Below are 22031 nucleotides of genomic sequence, written 5' to 3'. Positions count from 1 at the left end.
TCCTATAATTAAATCTCACACAATACACCCCACATTATTGTGTTTTTTTTTTTTTTTTTTTTTCTCAAAACACAACTTGCGCTTATGTTTTAATCTAATAAATTCATATTACTTATTGTTCTTTTGATTTCAGTTTTGGTTATTGTATTTAATTGTGAGTGTGTTGATTTTTTCAATTAGACTGTCACTAGAGAAAAAATCGGTATTGGGAAACTATTTTTTTTTATTATTGTTTGTATTGACTTGGGCATAGATTAAACATAACCCATAGGAATGATCAAACTCATTTCATATTTCATATTAAAAAATTACCACAAAGTCCGAAGAGAAATTTAAAATAAAAAAATAAAAAAAAACACCGCTAAAGTCTAAACTCTAAACGATCAGAATTTAATGTAATTTTTATTATTACTATTTACTTATTTGATAATTTATTATTACTATTTATTTAATAATTTAATTTGAACCCCCCCCCCCCCCCAGCTTTTCAAAATTCTCATTTACAGTGTTAATATATTATTACAAAGAATCATAAAATTACATGCAAATATACTTTACTGGCCACCCCCTAGGTCTTTTAGGCGAAAAAATATTACTGGTTTCTTTTGAAATTCATCTGGGCCTCACTCAAATTGTAAAATTAGTTCCAAAAAAAACCCACAAAAAAAAATTGATTCAGGAAACCCAAAAAAAAAAAAAGCATTTAGGCTTTTAGCCCATTGCCCATAACCCCTCCAAATGGATACAAAAAACAAAACAACTTTCACAAATCCCAAATTAGAAATATTATGTAAACCAAAATTCTTTATCAGAGAAAAAAATTAATAAGTCAGGAGTGCTCTTATAAGTTACAAGCGAATAGCAACTAAATCGCATTTAACTTTATTTTAAATTGGTTTTAATAAAAATATTTGTCTAATTTACAATGTATTGGAGAGAAATTATTGGAGTTCAAACTCCAAACTATAGATATAACACACCACAAAAAATACCATTATCATTAAACTACAGTTCTTTTTAATTTTTCAAGTTAATTCAGAATTCTAACCACTCTTTTTCAAGAGACATCTTCTTAACATTTAATTTCTTGCATTCACTGATCAATAACTTATTAACAAACTAGTCTCAGCGCATGCTCAGATGTTCTTTCTTTCTTTTTTCTTTTTTTTTGAAAAGGGTAATAATTTAGAAATATATATTTGTTTCAAACAAATAAAAATAATAAACTTTAGAGATAAGCAATAAATATAATTTTTTTAACGTGAAGGGGAAAAAAATCCTAAATTTTAGGAGTTATCTTTTTAAATTCAAAATAAAATATATTGTTTGATATTTATGACCCAATTTTTAAATGAAGTTACCCTTCATTAATAAAATTATTTTTGAACCACATAAAAATCTAGTTGAAGAAGAAGAATTCTCTTATATATATTATAGATAAATAGCCAAAAGAGAAAAATTCAGATTAGTAAAAAACCCAAGTCAGATTAGTAAAATCCCTTACGCCGTCGGGCCACAACCTTGCAACTCCCCCACCACTCGCTAATCCCAGCCTGAGATGCTGTGTGCAGTGGTATTCTGCTGACTCTGAGACAAGCCATTTTAATATTGCAGCAGAAATACTAGTGTATCTCAATATAAGGTTTGATTCCTTTGCCTAAATATTTTATGGTTTACAGCTTGCTTCCATATTGTACAATTCTATTATATATTTTATTTTGTTCTTAACTTTGATAGTTGTGCTCTCTGTTTTATGGTTTACAATTGAGAAAATGTTTTGTAGTTGGTTTAAATATGTGGTTTGCAACGCACTTTTAATACTCCATTATTTTATTTTATATTTAATACATTGATGTCACTATACTATTATCTGTTTGTGATTCAAATGATTAAATGAAGTTATTTGTTAAACTTATATGCTTGTTTATAATATATTTTTATTTAATATTAGAAATATGTGTAATTATTTATTGAAGTATAGATAAGACTCGATACTCGATACCCATAGGAAAGAAAATAATATATCCAAGAGTCTTCTAGCATCTCTTAATGTTTCAATAATCATATTCCCACTCCCCCATTATAATATCAAACTACCAACAACCCCCAAAAAAAAAAAAAAAAAAAAAGGCGCTTATTGAAGTATTGAAGTAATAACTACAAAATTACTTTAATTTATAAATAATTTTAATACTATGAAGAATATATGATAAAATTTTGATGAGTTAAAGTTTATTTCTTGTATTTGGTTTGGCCCCCCTAGAAAAAATTTCTAACTCCGTCACTGATTAATCTTAATACTCTCATGTATAAAAGCCATACAGCCAAGAAAGAGGGGTGCTTCTAAAATCATATTATATACTATATAATAAAAGTTGAGATTAGAAGTCATGATTGTGCGAAGTGACTTCACCAAATTACCATAATACTTTTTATAAAAACAATTTTTAGATAGAGACAACAACTTATATTTTTTTTATCAATTCCTTTAGATAAAATAACAAGTGTTTTAACAAAATATATAACATGCATTTTAGATAAAATAATAATAAATGTTTAAAAAAACAAAAAAGCATGCAACCTGCATCTAAGTTTCAGTTGATAGAGTCAATAAGTCTTTTAACAAAACATGTAACATGTATCTAAGTTTCAGTTGATAGAAACAACAAATTATTTGTTCTTTTCAATTTCTTTAGATAAAGTAACAACAAGTGTTTTAACAAAACATGCAACATGCATCTAAGTTTCAGAAATTTAAATTATACTCCAATTAAAAATCTATTATCAAAATTTCAAAGCTTATATATATTCACCAATGGTCTTTCCATAGAATCTCTCTTGCACCCCACATTTTTGGTGTGTTTTATTTATTTATTTTTTTTTGAGTTGCAACTTACGCATATGTATTTGTATTGGAAGGATATATATGTTGTATAGATTCATAGGAGGAATTGATATATTTATATGATACTCTTTCTCTCTCTCTTTCTTTCTAACAATTTTTTTCCTAAGAAACAACTACTCTCATTAATTATTAAATTAATTTTTTATTAATTGTTAGGATATATTTCCTCAAATCAAGGGATAAAATTAACAATAGTTTAATTTATGTAAAAATATATCATTTAAATTTTAACAAATTTAAATTCTATTCAAACTAAAAGTATATTATAATATATTTTTTTAACTTAATTCCTTCCCTAGAAAATTGAAAGCTCAAATTAGTGTGAAACACTAGAACTTGTTTAGACCCCAAAAAAAAATGCAGCTAGATTGCTTTTACCCTAACTTATCAAAGTGCAGAATAAGAGTAACTAAGCGCAATATGTCAATAACACTACTCTAAGCCATATCCATCCACAATGAACAATAAAATGAAAACTGAAAGAGTAGGGAAGAGAGATGCAAACACAATATAACACCAAGATGTGTTATCGAAGAGAGAATCAAAGAACTCGACGAAAAACCTCTTTGCGACCCTCTAAGTCGAAATTGATCCACTAGAGAATATAGTTGAAGTACATGAATAACAAAAGGCCTCCAAGCCTAGTATACCCCATGTACTTGAGCCCTCCAAGCACCTGCTACCAACGGACTTCTTAGAGTCTTGTCTTTTCTAGCTTTACAGATCCTGCAGTTCAGCCTAATTGCACCCACCACTAAATGACTCCTTCCAATACTTCCCAACAACACCAAAACCTCACTTAACACTCAAATTGGGTGTGGTAAGTATTTGGGCTAAGAGCCTCTCAAGGATGTAGAGATGGAGAGGTAGGAATAGAGGAAAGCTAAGAGGAAATGTGTAAAGAATTGTAAGTATAAAAATCTCTCACTCTCAAGTGTATTTGCCAGGGTTTTCTCTTTGAAAAGCACTCTTTACAATTCGTGGGTAATGGAGGTATATATAGTGTGGGTAAAGAATTTGGTAAACCAACTTAACTTTTTGCCAAACAAAATGTTTCGCGGGTACCTCGCGAGATAGCCTTTCTAGCAAAGTACTCTGGAAATGATAGGCTAGCATGACTCTTCAGCTTCTAGTCATATGCTTCACACGTGGCCTTTTCGCGGGTTGCTTTCTCGCAAGCTAGTCGTGAATTGCACTGATTCTTCTTTGATGCTTGATTCTTCACCAATCTCTCACACTCATCCCCTACAAATAAACCCACATAAATACAGTGAAATGATTGAAGAAATTACAATAAAATTTGGCACGGAATTAAAGCCAACAAAGGCTAGTTGGAAATCACAACTTTACAAAAATAATTATTAAAAAAAACTCTAAACTGAAATCTAGAATCATTCACAACACCCCACGCTTTTCTCCCCTTCAAGCTGCATCTAATTTTTTATTAATTATTTTTAAAAAAAATTATTTTATTAATTGTAAGGACATATTTCATCGAATCAAGGGATAAGATTTAATTATAATTTAATTTAGCTAAAACTTTATCATCTAAGTTTCAAAAATTTAAATCCTACTCCAACTAAAATCTATCATCAAAATTTCAAAACTAATATATATATATATATATATATATTTATATATATATATATATTTACCAATGGTCTTTCCATAGAATCTTTCTTGTACTCCACGTTTTTGTTTTTGTTTTTTTTGTTTTTTCAAGTTGCAACTTATGCATATGTATTTGTATATGATAGTTTTGATTAAATAAATTAATTTTACTTATTGTTATTTGTTTCTAAATTTTCATGTATGGATATTATGTCAAAGGAAGTCTACTATAAAGAAACAAAACAAGGGACACCCAATTAATTTTTTTTTTTCAAATATTTAAATTATTAAATTTATTATTTTTTCATGTGTAATATTAATATATGTGTTCTTAAAGACTAAAGCACAATATAATTAGAGACATTACTCAAGCTGTATAAGTTAGGGTGTTAACCATTTGAATAAAATCAACACTAAAACAAATTGAAAGCTCGATAGTGTAAAACATTATAACTTGTTTAGACCCCCAATTTTAAACTTATGGCTAAATTGCTTTTACTCTACTTATCTAAGTGCGGAATAAGAGTAAATGAAACGCAATAAACCAAAACAATACTCTAATGCATAATCAAATACAATAAACAGTAAATGGAAAGCACAAAGAGTAAAGAAAGAGAGATGCAAACACAAGATAACACTGAGACATGTTATCAAAGAGGAAATCGAAGTACTCGGTAAAAAACCTCTATGTAGCCCTCCAAACCAAAATAATCCACTAATGAATAAAGTTGGAGTACAAGGATATCAAAAAGACCCTTCAAGCCTAATCTACCCAATGTACTTGAACCCTCTGAGTTCCAGCTCCCAACAGTCTTCACTGAGTCACGTCTTCACTAATTATCCGGATTCTGCAATCAGCTCCAAATTGCATCTGCCAATCAATGGCTTCTTCCAATGCTTCCCACATGCACCAAACTCACCACACTCAGATTGGGTGAGGTATGTGTTTGGGCTAAGAACCTCTCAAGGGTTTATAATTGGAGAGGCTGGAGTAGAGGAAAACTGAGAGAAATTGTGTAGATGATTATGGGTTTACAATCTCTAACTCTCAAATATATTTCTAGGGTTTTCTCTCTGAAAATCTTCTTAAAATTTCATGGGTAATGTGGGCTTATATAGTGTGGGTAAAGAAGTGAGGAAAGCACACTTTAAAAACATCCAAGCAGAGAGTTTCGCGGGTCGTTCTTGAGTTGGTCCAGTCGCAAAATAACTCATGAAATTCCTCCTGGCACTTGATTATTCAGCTTCCAGCATGTGCTTCTCACGTGACCTTTCACGGGTTGTCCACTTGCGAGACAGTTGTGAACAAGTCGCGAACTTCACTGTTCTTCAAAAATCTTCACCAAACTCTCACACTCAACCGTTACATTAAATCCCACAAACATATAGGAAAATGATTGACTAAAATACAATCAAATTTGACATGGAATTAAAGCCAACAAAATATAATTGAAATCATAACTTTATAATCTCCCCATTTGGCTATTCCGTGACAAAACCCTTAAACATACTCTAGACTTAAAAACATGAGTTTAGGAATAGAGGCAAAACTCACTCACACCTAAATCTAAAACCTGTGAAGAACTTATACCAAATATACCTATAACCTGATACAAGTACAAATAACTTCATTAAGTTTGAGACAAGTAGAAATCAAGGCATGTATATAGAACAAGTAAAATGTGATCAAGTAAAAACCAATTGAAATATAAATATATATCATAACTTGATCAAACATGAACAGTCATTAAGAAATGACTACAATAAATATTTATCATGTAAATGGACATCTGGACAAGCAAGCAATTAAGTGCAATGCAAAAACTAATTGCAATTCCACCAAGGCATAGGATGCAATAAAGAAAACTAAAGCAAGAGACAACATATAACTAAATGCATCATAAAGGTTATAAAACCAAGGTACAGAAGTACTAAAGAAAACTAAGTTTTTTAAACTAAAGTACTGAAAGCTTAAATAAAGCAAAGTAAACAACTACAAAAGACGGTTAGAAGCAATTAGAACTTCTATCTTGTGTGGCTATATGTTAACTTCCTTTGTATACCTAATGTGCTCCCCCTTTCCATATGCTCTCTGTTAGGACATATGTGATTCAATGTTAGGAATATATGTCAATATTTATATAATTGGCTAGTCCTTTGACAAAACGCACTTTACTTGTATTTGGGTAGATCTAGGATGTATTTAATACTTCAAAGAACAAGATTTCAAGTCTAGTATTGAAGCCATGCAAATCTGTCCAAGAAACAAGTGAAGAAGCGCTGATTTTTTAAAGCTCGATAGCTGCTCGACACCTCTTGACAACTAGGCTATCTATTGAGCTCTTTAGCTTCTTTTTATCGCAATCTCGATACCTCCCGATAGCTAGGTCGATCGATCAAGAAACTTTCTGTCCCCTCAATAGCTCCTCAATAGCTCTCGATAGCTCGCAACAGGTCTCGACAGATAGCTATCTATCGAGGTATCTATCAAGCTTTATAAAATTCAGATTTCCAGATCTGATTTTCAGCCTATGCTTATGTATTTGTGTAGGGTTTCTTTTCTCACAACCCTAGACATATAGAAGGCTTATTTTAGAGGCCGTCACATAAGAGAATACAAGGAGAACACATGCAAAAGGTGACCAATGCCTTATTCTCTTTGAAAGAAGTTATTGCATCTTTGCACCTTAGGGTTTTGTAACCAAGTGCTTCTTGATCTTCATTATTGATGAAGTGAAGAACTTTCAGTAAACATCTTCTTCAAGTTGGTGAGTTAGTCACATACTAGGAGCCGTGCATCGTTGGTTAGTCACGCACTGGGATCCGTGCAAAAAGGGTGGTGTTCATATATTGAAGAGTTTAAAGGTTCTGAAGCGTTAGAAGTTTTCTGCTGTAAGTTCATCTACAGGGATTGTAAAGTTTAGGGACAAATGTTTTGTACTAGATCTAAAACTTCTCTTTATTATAGTGGATTGCTTTTTGAAAAGGTTTCCCTCCAGGTTTTTTATTGTGAAACTAGTTTATTTCATTGACTTTCCTAGGTCATCATATCTTGTCTTATTTACTTTTTTGCTGCATGATTTTTCCTGGGTCATCATATCTTGCCTTATTTACTTTTCCGTTGCATGATTTTGACATGATATTGATGTTTGTTTGTTTTAACAAGTTTTGTTCATAATAAATCTAATTAACAACTTAGGTTTAAAACTTGTTAATTCTATCAACCGGGGTCCTAATTTCCCAACACTCTCCCCCTTACTGTATGCTAAACCTGACATATATTCACAACAAAAGGTTTCTCCCCCTTTGTGGCACGAATAGCTAAAGATCTAATTCAAGCTTGTGCTGAATTTGATCCAAGTGCATCTCAAGTCCGGTTAAGCGAAGTTGAACTTGATTGTTGTGAACATACATGATAGACGATATCCCAGATATGTGGTCATGGAAGGAGGCTAAGTCTAAGAAATGAATGACTGCGAAGGAGGCTAGGTTTGAGATGGCTAAGGCTCTGTAGAATGATGAGTTGTTGCTTCAACTTCAGGTTGTTGAGAAGGGCTAGGAGTAGTAGTGCATTTCCTAATAGGAGATGAAAGAGAAAGAGTTTTTAATTCACTCTTTGGAGGTTTAGTGACATTCTTCTTTGCCCTTTTTGCAGATGAGTGAAACTTACTGCTTTTCAATGATTGCAAGGAAATTGGACCTTGGCAAGGCAGGACTGTTCCATCCTTGGGAGGATGAATTCCCTTAGGTAGCAGAATCTTCATAATGAGACTGCAAAATGGAAGACAAGTCCTAGCAGCTAATTTGCTTACCGTCTTTCCCAAAATCTAGAAAATGTGTGCACAGATGTTAATTTGAGCTCCATTTATAAGATCACAAAATAATCATGCTCTTCCAAGGTTGATGAAGCCCGTGTTGGTCAATAGGTATAGATTTGAGTACATGATCAATGCAAGGGTCTTGATTTCAGGAGAGAACCTTGCGGTGCCAATGGATGTACCTATGGAGGAGACTTCAAGATCAGCTCCTAGAGTTTCAAGAATGAGATTAAGAGGTCCCAATCTGTCGTCATAAGGAGTTTTGTCAACATCCACTGAACTATTCATTTGGAGAATTTTGGCTAAGTAGTCTAGTGTGATGATGAAGTCTTTTCCCTAAACCCAACACTTCAACTCTGGTCCAGTGAACAAAGCTTTTGAGTAGAACTCCTTGATAAGCTCCTCAATCAGTTCTTCAAATATCCCAAATAGGTTCCCCAATCTTTGTCAGCAAAGATTCATGGGATGAATGTTGATCCCAACGTATCAAACTTCATAGTCCTTCCACCACAGTTGATGCATTCTTGAAAAGATTGTTGTAGGATTGGAAGTCCAACAATGTCTTAAACCTCCTTCAATCAAAGGTAACTGACGCCTGTCGAGTCATTTTTGACAATGGAGAAGATGTGAGATCAATTACGGGTGCTTTCCCACGTGAAAATCTTTGAGACATCTACAAGATGGCCACACAAACAAAAACCATACACCAAATGACAACAAACTTGATTAAATGCAAGTTAGTACAAAAATCAAGCATAAACACTCTAAAACCTAAGTTAAAAGAGCATAAACACAACACAAAAATCTCTAAACTTTCAAGTGTATTTCTAGAGTTTTCTCTCTGAAAGTATTCTTACAATTTCGTAGGTAATGTGATCTTATATAGTGTGGGTAAAGAGTTTCACGGGTCATTCGCGAGTTGGTCCAATCGCAAAATGACTCGCAAAATTCCTCCTAGCACTTGACCATTCAACTTCTAGCATATGCTTCTCACATGACCTTTCGCGGGTTGTCCACTCGCAAGACAGTCGCTAGTGTTAGGACATATGTGAGATTTTAGGGACATATTTGATGTAATTGGCTAATTCTTTAACAAAACGTACTTTACTTGTAATTGAGTAGATCTAGGATGGGCTTAGTACTTCAAGAAACAAGTGTTCAAGTTTAGTATTAAAGCCATACAAGTCTGACCAAGAAACAAGTGAAGAAGTGTTGTTTATTAAAACTCGACAGATGTCTCGATAGAATCCTTTCTCTCGAGGTTTAATGTTGAAGCTCAACAGAAGCTGAATCTATCAAGAATTACAAAATTAGAATTTCCAGATCTAATTTCACACATATCCATATGTATTTGTGTAGGGTTTCTTTTCTCATAACTCTAGACATATATAAGAATTATTTTAAGGGCCGTCTCAAGTGATGCAAAGTGAATATACATGCATATTGTGATCAGAGACAAAAGTTGCCCTAGTTCATCTTTCTCTCTGTAGAAACTAATGCGTCTTTGCGCCAAGGGTTTTGTGACCAAGGAGCTTCCTGATCTTCATTGTTGGATGAACTGAAGAACTTTGCAGCCAACAACTTCCTCAAGTTAGTGTGTTAGTCATGTACTGGGATCTGTGCATCATTGGTTAGTCACATACTGGAAGTTGTGCATTGAAAGGAGAGATTTCTACTACAATACTAGTCCAATTGGGTATTGGGGTAAGGGTTTAACTGTAGGTTGGTATTAGGTACTGGGATTCCTTTTACTTATAACTGCTTGTTTTGATAATAGTGGATTCTCAAGAGTGGTGACCTTAAATTCACCCGGTAGGATTTTGTCTTGGTGGTTTTCCCCATTAATAAACAAATCACTTGTATCAAATTTATTTTCCGTTGCATTTAACTTAGTTGGTGATTTGTTTGTGCTATCATGTTTATTGCATGTAATTGAATCTAATTAATTCACTTGATTAATTAATTGATTAATTTACCAAAGGGGTCAATACATTTTTGGCCTATCAGTGAGCAAGTCGCGAACTTCACTATTCTTCACAAATATTCACCAAACTCTCACACTCAACCCTTACATTAAATCTCACAAACATACAGGGAAATGATTGACTAAAATATAATCAAATTTAACACAGAATTAAAGCTAACAAAACATAGTTGAAAATCACAACTTTACACATATGATTTAAATATCAAAATAAGACTTAAAAATGAAATTTCTTTAGGTGTACAAATACAAATGATTTTTAAATCTTAAGTTCGGAATTAATTATTTTAGAATAACTTTATTTATGCAAGTATTAGAAAAGATTCATCTGCTTGAGTTCAAATCACTTTCTTCATTAATAAATTAGGAATTAAAAAAATAATTAGAAAAGTTTTTATTAATCGTTTTAATTAAAGATATTATATATAAGGTCAAATATACAAAATTATGCATTTTATATAATAACTAGTGACCTTTGAAAGTCAAAAGCAAATTAGCTTTGCATCCTGAGATTTCTATAGGCGCCTGCTTTGCCACAACTCACAAGTCAATTATATATATGTCGCCTATGAATGGTACCTAGCTAGAGAATGTTGTTATCTCAATGTTCTTTTCTACACTGCATCCTTTACTTCTCCTTGGCCTATATAAACACGAACTAATGCTAGCCACGCTATAGTTTTTACAATCTTTATTACTACAGTTGACACGAACAATTGTGATTGGATAGTATCACTAATTTTCACATGAAACCATTATTTACATTAATTTTATTAACACCAATCACAAAATGTCAACTCAGCAATTGTGAAAATCTTTGTCTCTCTCCCATTACTACTATATAAATAGACACCAAAAGCCCTTGAGGGAACTAAAGTAATTTGCAATAAGCAACAGCAATAGCCATGAAGCTTTCATTTCTTACAAGGTTTCTGGTAATCCTCTCTTTTCACCATTTTGTTTTTCCCTTCTTTTGCAACTCCAGCCAGACTGACAACCTTTTCGAGTTGCTTAAATCTCGAAAATCCCAAAATCCTCCAAATACCGAACTCTGGGTTGAATTAGACAATAATGATAACAGTTTTTCTACAGTTTATATTGGACCCCAAGATGGGTTCAAGAAAGCTGACAAGATCAATGCCTTGCCAGGACAACCAAAAGGAGTAGATTTCGATCAGTATGCTGGCTATATTACTGTAGACCCGAAAGCTGGGAGAGCACTGTTCTATTACTTTGTGGAGTCACCTCATAATTCTGCAACCAAACCTCTCGTCTTGTGGTTAAATGGAGGTAATTATAGTACAACAAATTTTAATTTCATTTGTATGAACTAGTATAGGCATAATGAATGCAGAAAATACACACTAACTAGATTTATCTTATCTCATAGCCAGGATGTGACAATTAAATGATAATATACTATAGGTCCATTTCAGTCTATTTGGTCCAATTCGGTTTACTTAGTCCAATTCAGTCTACCTTTGTCAGTTCGGTCCTATTCGATCCATTCAGTCCACTTCAGTCTATTCGGCCCATTTGGTATACTTCGGTCTATTTCAGTCCACAAGGTCTACTTAGGTCAATTCGGTCCAGTTAGGTCTATTTCAGTTCAATTTGGTCCATTCAGTTCACTTCGGTCCATATGATACACTTCAGTCCAATTTGGTCTATTACGGTCCCCTTTGGTCTATTTAGTCCATTTCATCCACTTCAGTCCATTTGGTCTATTTTAGTCCAATTCGGTCCAATTTGGCCTATTCGGTCTATTTCAACCACTTCGGTTTATCTGATCCATTCAGTCCACTTCAATCTATTTGGTCTACTTCGGTCCAATTTGATCCATTTCAGTTCACTTCTATCCAATTCGATGTACTTAAGAATGGAAAAAAATAACAACGATTCCAATGATAATATTATTCATAATATGTACGGTTACTTATATTATATGAACATCCATTCACACAATAAAAAAGAGAAAATTAGGTAAACCTAACATGTCCACACAATCAAACAGTACACAAGTTATATACGTAGGAATTCTTGGCCTATGCCCCGCATGCCAGCTTTCAAGTTCTAGCTACTTGCTCAAATTACTTCACAAGTTATTCATACCGTTGTAAAGTGGTTTATTTGTTTAATTTTAATTATTTCAAATACAAGCCAAACTCAAGCTCATCATATTAAGTTAGATTGCATGTTCAAGTTTGATGTTTTTTTTTTTTTTGGTTAAAGAAGTTCAAGCTTATTAACGAGCTATTCATCAACTTACTCTTTCCTCAAATGATAAAAACCATCACTAAAAATTTTACTCCTTCACAAACCTATATGAGTAATTAATAAATAAATTATAATTAAAAATAAATTGTGTTTGAATTAATTAGATAAAATAATTTTTATTAATGAACTTTTATAAAAGTTAGATCCACCAACTTTATATTATTAAAAATTATACATATGAGATTTACTATTAATATTAATAATTAATTCAATATAATAATTTGAGATCTCTTAAATTATTTACAAACTTACAAAATCCGATCTAAACATAACAAGAACCAAATTTGATCTAAAAAGCATTAAAAGCATCTAAAAATAAGGAAATAAATAATCTAAACTCAAAATAATGAAAATTACATAAAAATAACAAAATTAAATAGTAGATTCTATTCGACATCATTATATACACCCAAATTGAGTTTTAAATTCTAGAGTTTATTCATGAACTTATTATTATTTTTTAGTTTGACTTATTTAATCTTTGAGCCGAAATTTGAATGTGAACTCAATTCACTTTCCAAATAACTACATAAATTAAAATTTTCTTGAATTGAGTTGAGTTCAATTTCTTTTACAATCTACAAATATTGACTTATTTTAAATTTTGGAAGTAAGCTTAACACTTCAATCAGCAACAAAATATAGTTCTTCAAAGAAATAGGATACTTCGAGATCAACACCCCTCCAGAAAACGAGATGATATTACATATACGATATATGTATTGTATACATGATAGATTTTCTCCCAAAAACAGACAAAGAAAAATTACTTTTTTTTTTTAAATCTTAAAAAAAAAAAGTTACCTTTTCTGTAGTCTAATCCGTGTAGAAGAAAGGGCCCGAGGAACATTTCATGCTACTTTCCAAATAGCATTAGCAAATAACAAGAGCAGAAATGTAAAGTAGAATAGACTTTAGATCCCAATATCAACCAAATTAGTGGTATTTATTAGGGGATACACAAAAATGAGTTCTGTAATTCTTGAGCTAAATTATGGGTTAGGCATCATTTTTCCATTAAGTTAATAGTTGAGCCACCCAGCAAGGCTCTAGAACGAAAATAACCTTAAATTTTTTAGATGAATTTTGGCATTAGCGATCCTGATCGATTCCTTGTTTTGTTTTCTAAACCCTGGAACTCATGGCTAAACTGATCCAACCATAAGCTATTGAATATCCTCCAATCCGGTTCGGAGAGATCTCTTCCATCCAAAAAAATCATTTTTTATGACTAAATGATGTTACACATATATTTAAATATATTTTTATTTTATATATATATATATATATATTGTTAAGCATATATCAATTTAAAAGCAATAATGAAAAATAAAGTGAATCATGGCCATTAAATGATGTTTAGAATACAAACCAAGATCCAAAAGAATGAATAAAAAAATAACTAGATAGGTGTTCAATATTAAAACAAATATATAAAAAATATAAATATAAATTCTCACAAGTTTGGGCTATGTCAGGAGGTTGGGTTGTAACTTTAGGCGTATCCTAGACGTATCATTACTTTTTTTTCAGAAAAAGGTTGGGACACACATGCACACAGAGGCATTATAGAGGAATCCAGTACAATATGTATCAGATACGGGAAGTTGAGTAAAAATGGAGTATCCATACTTCCTAGGATTTACCATTGTTTTTAGATGTAATAACTTCTATTTCAAAATTAGAAGAAACTACTATCAGTGTCTGTGCAACAAATTTTTCAGTTTTTTAAAAATTGGTTTTTTTATTTTTATTTAAGTGATAATTTCAAATTAGAATCAATAACAACTTACTATCTATAATTTTTTGTGAAATATTATGAACGTAGCACTTCTTGCTTTTCCAAGTTAAGGCCACCTAGAACCATTTAAAATTAGAGGAGATGATATAAATTCACAGGATTCCAACCTTTTGTTGCTAACTGGTTGGAGAGGTAAGCCTAATACAAATGAAAATTAATTTCTAAATGAAAATTTTAAGAATACTTTTATAATTTTCTTCCCTTGAGGAAAAAACAAAATGACTTCACCACTTGGGGTAGACAAAGTATTAGCTAATATTCCGCCAAAAACAGGACAATCTCACGTATAACAACCATACAGGCAAGAAAGAGGGTGTTTGCCAGATTACCTTTGAAAGTCAAAGTAAAAGATTTTTGCATCCTGAGATTTCTATGCGCCTTTTAATTCAAAGGCAAAGCTTTGTATCCTGAGAGTTCAATGCGCCAGCTGCTTGCTACAAGCCGATTATACATGCCGCTTATGAATGGTCCCTCGCTAGAGAATGTGGCTATCTCAATGTTCTTTTCGGCACTGCATCATTTACTTCACCTTGGCCTATGTTAACAGTTTAACACTGATACTAGCGACACAATAATTTCACAATCTTTGTTACAATGGTTGACAAGAACAATTGTGATTGGAGTAACACCAATCACAAAATGCCAACTCAATAGCTGTAAAACTTTTTGTATCCCTCCACTTACTGCTATATAAATGGACACCAAAAAGCCCTTGACGAAAATAAAGTAATTTGCAATAAGCAACAACAAGAGCAATGAAGCTTTCATTTCTCCCAAGGTTTCTGCTGCTCCTCTCTTTTCACCATTTGGTTTTTCCCATCTATTGCAATGCCAGCCAGACTGACAACCTTTCCGAGATGATTAAATCTCGAAAATCCCAAAATCCTCCAAATACCGAACTATGGGTTGGATTACACAACGATGATAGCAATTATTCTCCAGTGTATATATAAGATCGATGCTTTGCCTGGACAACCACAAGGAGTAGATTTCGATCAGTATGCTGGCTATATTACCGTAGACCTGAATGCTGGGAGAGAACTGTTCTATTACTTCGTGGAGTCACCTCAGAATTCTACAACCAACCCTCTCGTCTTGTGGTTAAATCAGGGACAAACCCAGGATTTCAAGCTGGGGGGGCCGGCGATAAGCGAAAAAAAAAATTCAAATACACATCCATATAGTCACTGGTGGAGCCAAGAAATTTTCTTAGGAGGAGCAAGTTAGTTATGCCTACATTATGTTAATAGGTTAAGCCTATGTTGGCTCAAAATGCAAAACACTCAAGTTAATTTGACCCAAATTGTGGCCAAAATTAAATTACTTTATTTCATAAACTAACTTTAAGTAAACTTGTGCCTACATTTTTTTTCACTGTACTAAATTTTTTGTACTTAGGTTAATAGGTTTGAACTTACCTTTTTACATTTTAGAGCTTTTCTAAGGAGTTACATCTAATGTTTCAGCATTTAGGATAAAAAATTGATTAATAGGTATGAAATTTTGAAGATTTATACAATAATTTTTGTTAAAAAAAGTGTGAACAATGAAGTGCAAATTACTATTTAAGTGCAATTAGATCAAATCAAACAATTAAACAATTATTTGTCCTCCTACTATTATCAGATATAAATAGATAATCTAATATTCTAATATAAACCACATTATTATATATTATTATTATTATTATTATTAATTGTAGTGTACTGTGTAAAGAACATTAAATCACTGAAACAAAAGTAATATATCTTATTATAAATAAAAAAATAAAGAAAGACAAAAGTATTATATGTGAAATGCTGTACAGCTGTACAACACTTCATTACTCAGTCTAGAAGCTTTCTAGTCGGTCAAAGTGAACTGCTTCACAGCAGTGTTGAGCAAACAAACGACAGAGCAGCAAGCGAGATTCACAAACATTATATTAGGTTTTGAAGGAAATGATAGATTAAATTCCTGTGAACTATGAAGGCTGGAGTAGTGGAGTAACGAAATTGGGCTGGGCAGTGCAGATTGAGCAACCAGTGGCTGCAGCAAGATGGGTCTCCAGTTTGGGTATGCGACAGCTGATGGTGGTGTGGGTACAGGGTAGCAAGATGGGTCTCTCTCATGTGGGCATGGGCAACGGCGTCATGCATGGTCAGCGGCGTCACGGCGTGGGTAGCACCGTAGCAAGATGGGTCTCTCACTTTCTTTGTCTCGCCTCTCCCTTTCTTTTCTTTTATTTTTTATTTTTTCTTTCGTGACTGGCTTTTCTGTTTGGTTTGGGAGTCTTGCTGTGCTGGGTTTTCTTTTCTTTTCTTTTTTACATTTTATTTTTTTAAGGTTTTCATGGGCTTTTGAAAACTACTGGGCTGGCCGACTGGGGGGGCCTAAGCTAAAAACCAAGGGGGGCCCAAGCTAAAAACCAGGGGGCCCAAGCCTTATTTTTGAAAATTTTACCTACTAAATTTTTTTTTTTTGGGCCCGGGGGGGGCCCGGGCCCCCTTTGGCCCCTTCCTGAGTCCGTCCCTGGGTTAAATGGAGGTAAATACAGTTCCACATGTTTCAATTTCATTTGTATGAACTAGTATAGGCACAAAGAATGTAGAAAATACACACTAGATTAATCTATTCAGTCCCATTCAGTCTATTTGATCCGATTCGGTCTATAAGGTCCAGTCTATCTGGTCCACTGCGGTCCATTTCAGTCCACCTAGGTCCCACTCTCTCCAAGAGGTCCACTTCGGTCCAAGTCAGTTAAATTGGTCCATAATGATCTAGTCGGTTCATATCAGTCCACTTTGGTCCCATTCTATCCACTTCGGTCTATTTTGGATTAATCGGGTCTTAATTTGATTTTTTTTATAAGTTGCTTTTTAGTTTTAGGCTCAAAAACTCTTTCCTTTTTCCTTAATTTTTGGATTGAAAAGTATGAAATTTTTTTCTATTTAAGCCAAACTCTTTACTTTTGGGCTTAAAACATAAACAAAACAGGCATTAAAAACATAGATGCTCACTACGATGCCCCCACCAGTGTTTCCATTATATAGTTCAAAGCAATTACGGAAGATATTAATAAAACCATACTGAGATTTACAGGCCCTGGATGCTCTTCTCTTGGATATGGAGCCTTCGAGGAACTGGGACCATTCAGAGTCAACAGTGATGGAAAAACACTATTACGAAATGATTATGCATGGAACTCTGGTAAGCAGATTCTAGTAATTTCACCTTCAAATGATAGACTAAGTTGTAGAGCTTAAGTACTGGAAATCTTATCAGAATTTTTTTCTCCTTAAGTAAAAACTAATACCTGTTTAAAATAATATTGGCAGTGGCAAATGTTATCTTTTTGGAGTCCCCAGCTGGAGTTGGGTTTTCATATTCGAACACGTCCTCGGATTACAGCAAAAGCGGCGACAAAAGAACAGCGGAGGACTCTTACACTTTTCTAGTGAACTGGCTTGAAAGATTCCCTCAATATAAAACCCGAGATTTCTTTATAACTGGAGAAAGCTACGCTGGTCATTATGTACCTCAACTTGCTCATACAATTCTCTTAAAGAAAATCAACCTCAAAGGCATTGCAGTGAGTACATTGTGAAGTCTTTCTTCAGTCTATGATATGTGCCTGTATCTCAATGTTTAGACTAAAAACTGATTAAGGATTCTCTGTTAATGTCAATGGATGCAGATTGGGAATGATTGGATAGATGATAATACTGGTATAATGGGCAGGTTTGATTATTTCTGGACACATGCTTTAAACTCGGACGAAACTAATGCAGGAATTCACCAGTACTGCAACTTCGTTACGGGTAATTCTTCAAGCAAGTGTGATGACTATCTATATCAGGGATATGCAGAGATCGGAAACCTTGATATTTACAACATATATGCTCCCCTTTGCAAATCATCTGGACCCAAGGCAGGCCCAAGCGGATCTGTAAGTCTTAATGAATTGATCAAAATAGTTTCTTATAAATAATTTCAAAATCTAATTAGAATAAAAAAGAAATAGCAATGACGATTATTATATATACAAGACGCATACAATCGGGTTTGAGTTGATGCTCTTATAAACTAAGCATGAGTTTGCTCACAATAACCTGTAATTCTGTATTCAGTTGACAAGTGCATTTAAATAACTTTACTGGCCTCGTAATTAGAATTAAGCAAGAAATTAAATGATTTTAATCTTACACTATATAGGTCCACGATTTTGATCCCTGCTCCGACAATTATGTCTCTGCCTATCTAAATCTTGCCAAAGTGCAAACAGCTCTACATGCAAAAGCTACAAAATGGGAAGCTTGCAGGTATAAGCCTGTGATACCTGTGGACTAGACAGCATTGGCAGTGATGATCTTGTCACAAACTCCCGCATATGCAAAGTTAAGATCTCTCTGCCACCCAATATAAATTACTAATTTTCTTCTAAACTGCCTGCAGTGGTTTTGTATGGACAGACAGTCCAACGACAATTCTACCCACTATAAATGAGCTCATTTCAAGTGGAATTAGAGTATGGATATACAGGTAGCCCCTCATCTTTCCATGAGATTTTTGGTTTTTTTTTTTTTTCCGAATGATCCCTCCGATATTTCTTATTCAAGAGAAAATCCAATCAAAATTTCTCTCTTCATAAATGAACCAAAATTGTAAGTCTATTACAGTAATTAGATATAAGAGCACTGATTACTACACACTAGTCTGTACGGAGCTTGTGCATGTACGGAGCGTGTGCACTATGACAGTTGAAATTGTGTTTTCAAAACACAATTTGAGTTAAATTGTGAAATCGTGTTTCTAAGGCTGTGTGAAAAAAAAAAAATTAATATAATACAGCCTACCGATTGCTAACACCTTTAACTTTCTCTCAATGAAACCTGCAGTGGCGACATAGATGGCCTAATTCCAGTAACCTCCTCTAGGTACTCCATAAACACACTACAACTACCAGTCACCACTGCTTGGCGCCCATGGTATTTCAACAATGAGGTAAATATATAAGATAATTGATCCCATAGTTTACCCAACATTAAACAAAGTTATGAATTTCCAACATGTTGATTCTGGCAGGTTGGAGGATATGTGGTTGGGTACAAAGGAGTGACATTCGCCACAGGAAGGGGAGCTGGGCATGAAGTTCCAAGCTACCAACCAGAACGAGCACTGACCATGATTTCATCTTTCCTTACAGGGAAACTTCCCCCATCATAATAATATCTTATGGTTCCAAGCTATCAACCAGAACGAGCACTGACCATGATCTTATCTTTCCTTACGTGGAAACTCCCTCCATCAGAATAAATTGCCCTTTGGCACAGTAATTTCTAAAAATTTATATTATCCAATTACTTGTAACCTAAGCTCAAATACTTTCTACAATGTCATGGATTGGCTCCTACTGGAGAAAAAGATTTCTAAAAAACATGAATTAGATTGGATTTTTGCCTTAAAGGTGGATGTTTGATATCCAAGCTTGTATGTGAAGCAAAATTGTATTTGTAATACTCGATTGCGGTATAAAATTAATACTATTTCAATTTTCTGCCTTAGAGATATCCAAATTGATACGTAGAACTGAAATAATCTTTCTATGACACAATTTTTGCATAGCATGAATACTATTGAATTTTTGTCTTAAAGATATCCAAACCTTAAAAGTTTGGATGTCTGATATCCAAACCGAGTTGTAGAATTTAAATCATGTTTTTAGAACATGATTTCCAAATAGCATGAATAAGATTGAATTTTTGCCTTAAAGGTGGATGTTTAATATCCAAACTGATATGTGAACTAAACTAGTATTTCTCACACACGATTTTGGTATAAAATGGATACTATTAAAAATTTTGCCATGGAAATATAAGTTTGATATCCAAACGGATATACAAAACTAAAACAATGTTTCTAAGGCACAATTTCTGTATATCATGAATTCTATTGAATTTTTTTCATATGATTTCTAATATCCAAATTGATGTGTAGAACCGAAATAGTGTTTCTAAGACATGATTTCTAATTGGCATGAATTCTATTGAATTTTTGCCTTAGATATACCCACACCTTTATGGTTTGGAGGTCTGATATCCTATTTTTAGCATTGAATTCCATGATGTGTTATGTCTTCCTTTGTCTTCTCTTCTTTTGTAGAATTAATCAACAGCAAGACAACATCATGAAGTACAGATGACAGAACTTCTCTTATACAATCTAAATCCAATATATTCCCAAGATTTAAGTAAAATTTAAGCAACATCGAGAGAACTAGATCCTACCTTTTGACTTAGCTAGCCTCGAGACAACTAGATCCTACCTTTTGACTTAGCTAGCCTTTCTCATTTGTAAAATAATGAGAACCTCCCCCAGAACGTGCACTACCTCCCCGATAGTCCAGAAAGTAAACTAAGCACTTTCCTCCTCTGCTTTAATCCCTCTTTCATCAAACCTCTGCTCACATATTTTAGCATGTTGAGCAAGTCAAAACAAGCCTGAAATTGCCACACCAAAACTCGTTTACCCTCATTCTACGAGGGACCAAACTACCAAGATATGTCACCAAATTCTCAGAACCCCAATAACACATATCTACATCTTCATTACCACAAGACCTAGCTCTGGTTCCTTACATCATAATGTAACCCCCAATCGCTCCAATCTATCAAAATTAGCTGCCCACATGAGACGTACTCTCAACTTCCAACTCACTCAATACTCACGCTATAACTGCTTCAAACAGGCAATCCATGTCTGATAACAGACCTATACCACTTTCTCATCGGCAGATACTTAACAAATAATGTTTTTCCATATTCCAATCATTCCACAATACCCAATCCTTTCTTTCATAAAATCGCTTGTTATTTATTAAAGCCTCCCAGACAAAGACAAGCCATCTATGGAAATAAAATTGACATCCAAGATGAACCCTGCTCTAAATCTCATGGAAAAATTAAGTGGGAAATATGCCATTTGGGAACTAGAAAGGTCTAGACAGCAAAAGTAAGGCAAGTCGCAACACACACACACACACACATATATATATATATATAAATTGAAGTGTGACATTAATTGTTGCTATGCTTCATTGAGCCAAATCAGCGGCCATCTCATCATTTCCTTTCCATTTTTTCATTAAAAAAAAAAAATGTATATAAATATTAATGTGTTTAATAATGCATTATGCCTTTACTCATTTTCAAAACTAATTATAACTTATCAATTATGATATAACCATAACTTTTCACTATCATAAATTTACACCGTTTATCAATAATGCTCTCTCTCTCTCTCTCTCTCTCTCTCTCTCTCTCTCTCTCTCTCTCTCTCTCTCTCCGCGCGGGCGCGATCTCACTCTCACTCAGCTCTCTCTCTGTTTTCCCAAAAATGATAGTTGAAGGTAAAATAAAAACGGAAATCATTTTACACCCCAATACACGGTCAACTGAAAAGCATTTCCGGAAAATTTATTTTCCATGCGCAACCAAACACCTGCATTTACGGAAAAGTATTTCCAGAAGTGATTTTCACTCAAAACAAACACAGCCTTAGTTTTACCACTTTCCTCCCTTGGGGGAAAAGACAAAATAACTTCACCACTTGGGATTTTTTTTTTTTTTTTTTTTTGATAAGAAGGTTCGAATATTT

The 22031-nt window shown here is 33.4% G+C and overlaps 1 protein-coding gene across 1 annotated transcript; it reads left to right on the top strand.

The window, feature by feature from the left end:
• Positions 1–11223: 11223 nt before the first annotated feature.
• Positions 11224–19601, top strand: LOC115974337 (serine carboxypeptidase II-3-like). Its single transcript, XM_031094638.1, has 8 exons — positions 11224–11608; positions 17478–17585; positions 17714–17967; positions 18073–18324; positions 18591–18697; positions 18831–18917; positions 19274–19379; positions 19461–19601. Exons 1-8 carry the CDS (start codon positions 11224–11226, stop codon positions 19599–19601), a joined length of 1440 nt encoding a protein of 479 aa, XP_030950498.1.
• Positions 19602–22031: the final 2430 nt, after the last annotated feature.

This window comes from Quercus lobata, chromosome 2 (assembly GCF_001633185.2).
Source record: "Quercus lobata isolate SW786 chromosome 2, ValleyOak3.0 Primary Assembly, whole genome shotgun sequence".
Taxonomy (NCBI): domain Eukaryota; kingdom Viridiplantae; phylum Streptophyta; class Magnoliopsida; order Fagales; family Fagaceae; genus Quercus; species Quercus lobata.
This window is presented reverse-complemented; position numbering and strand designations above follow the sequence as displayed.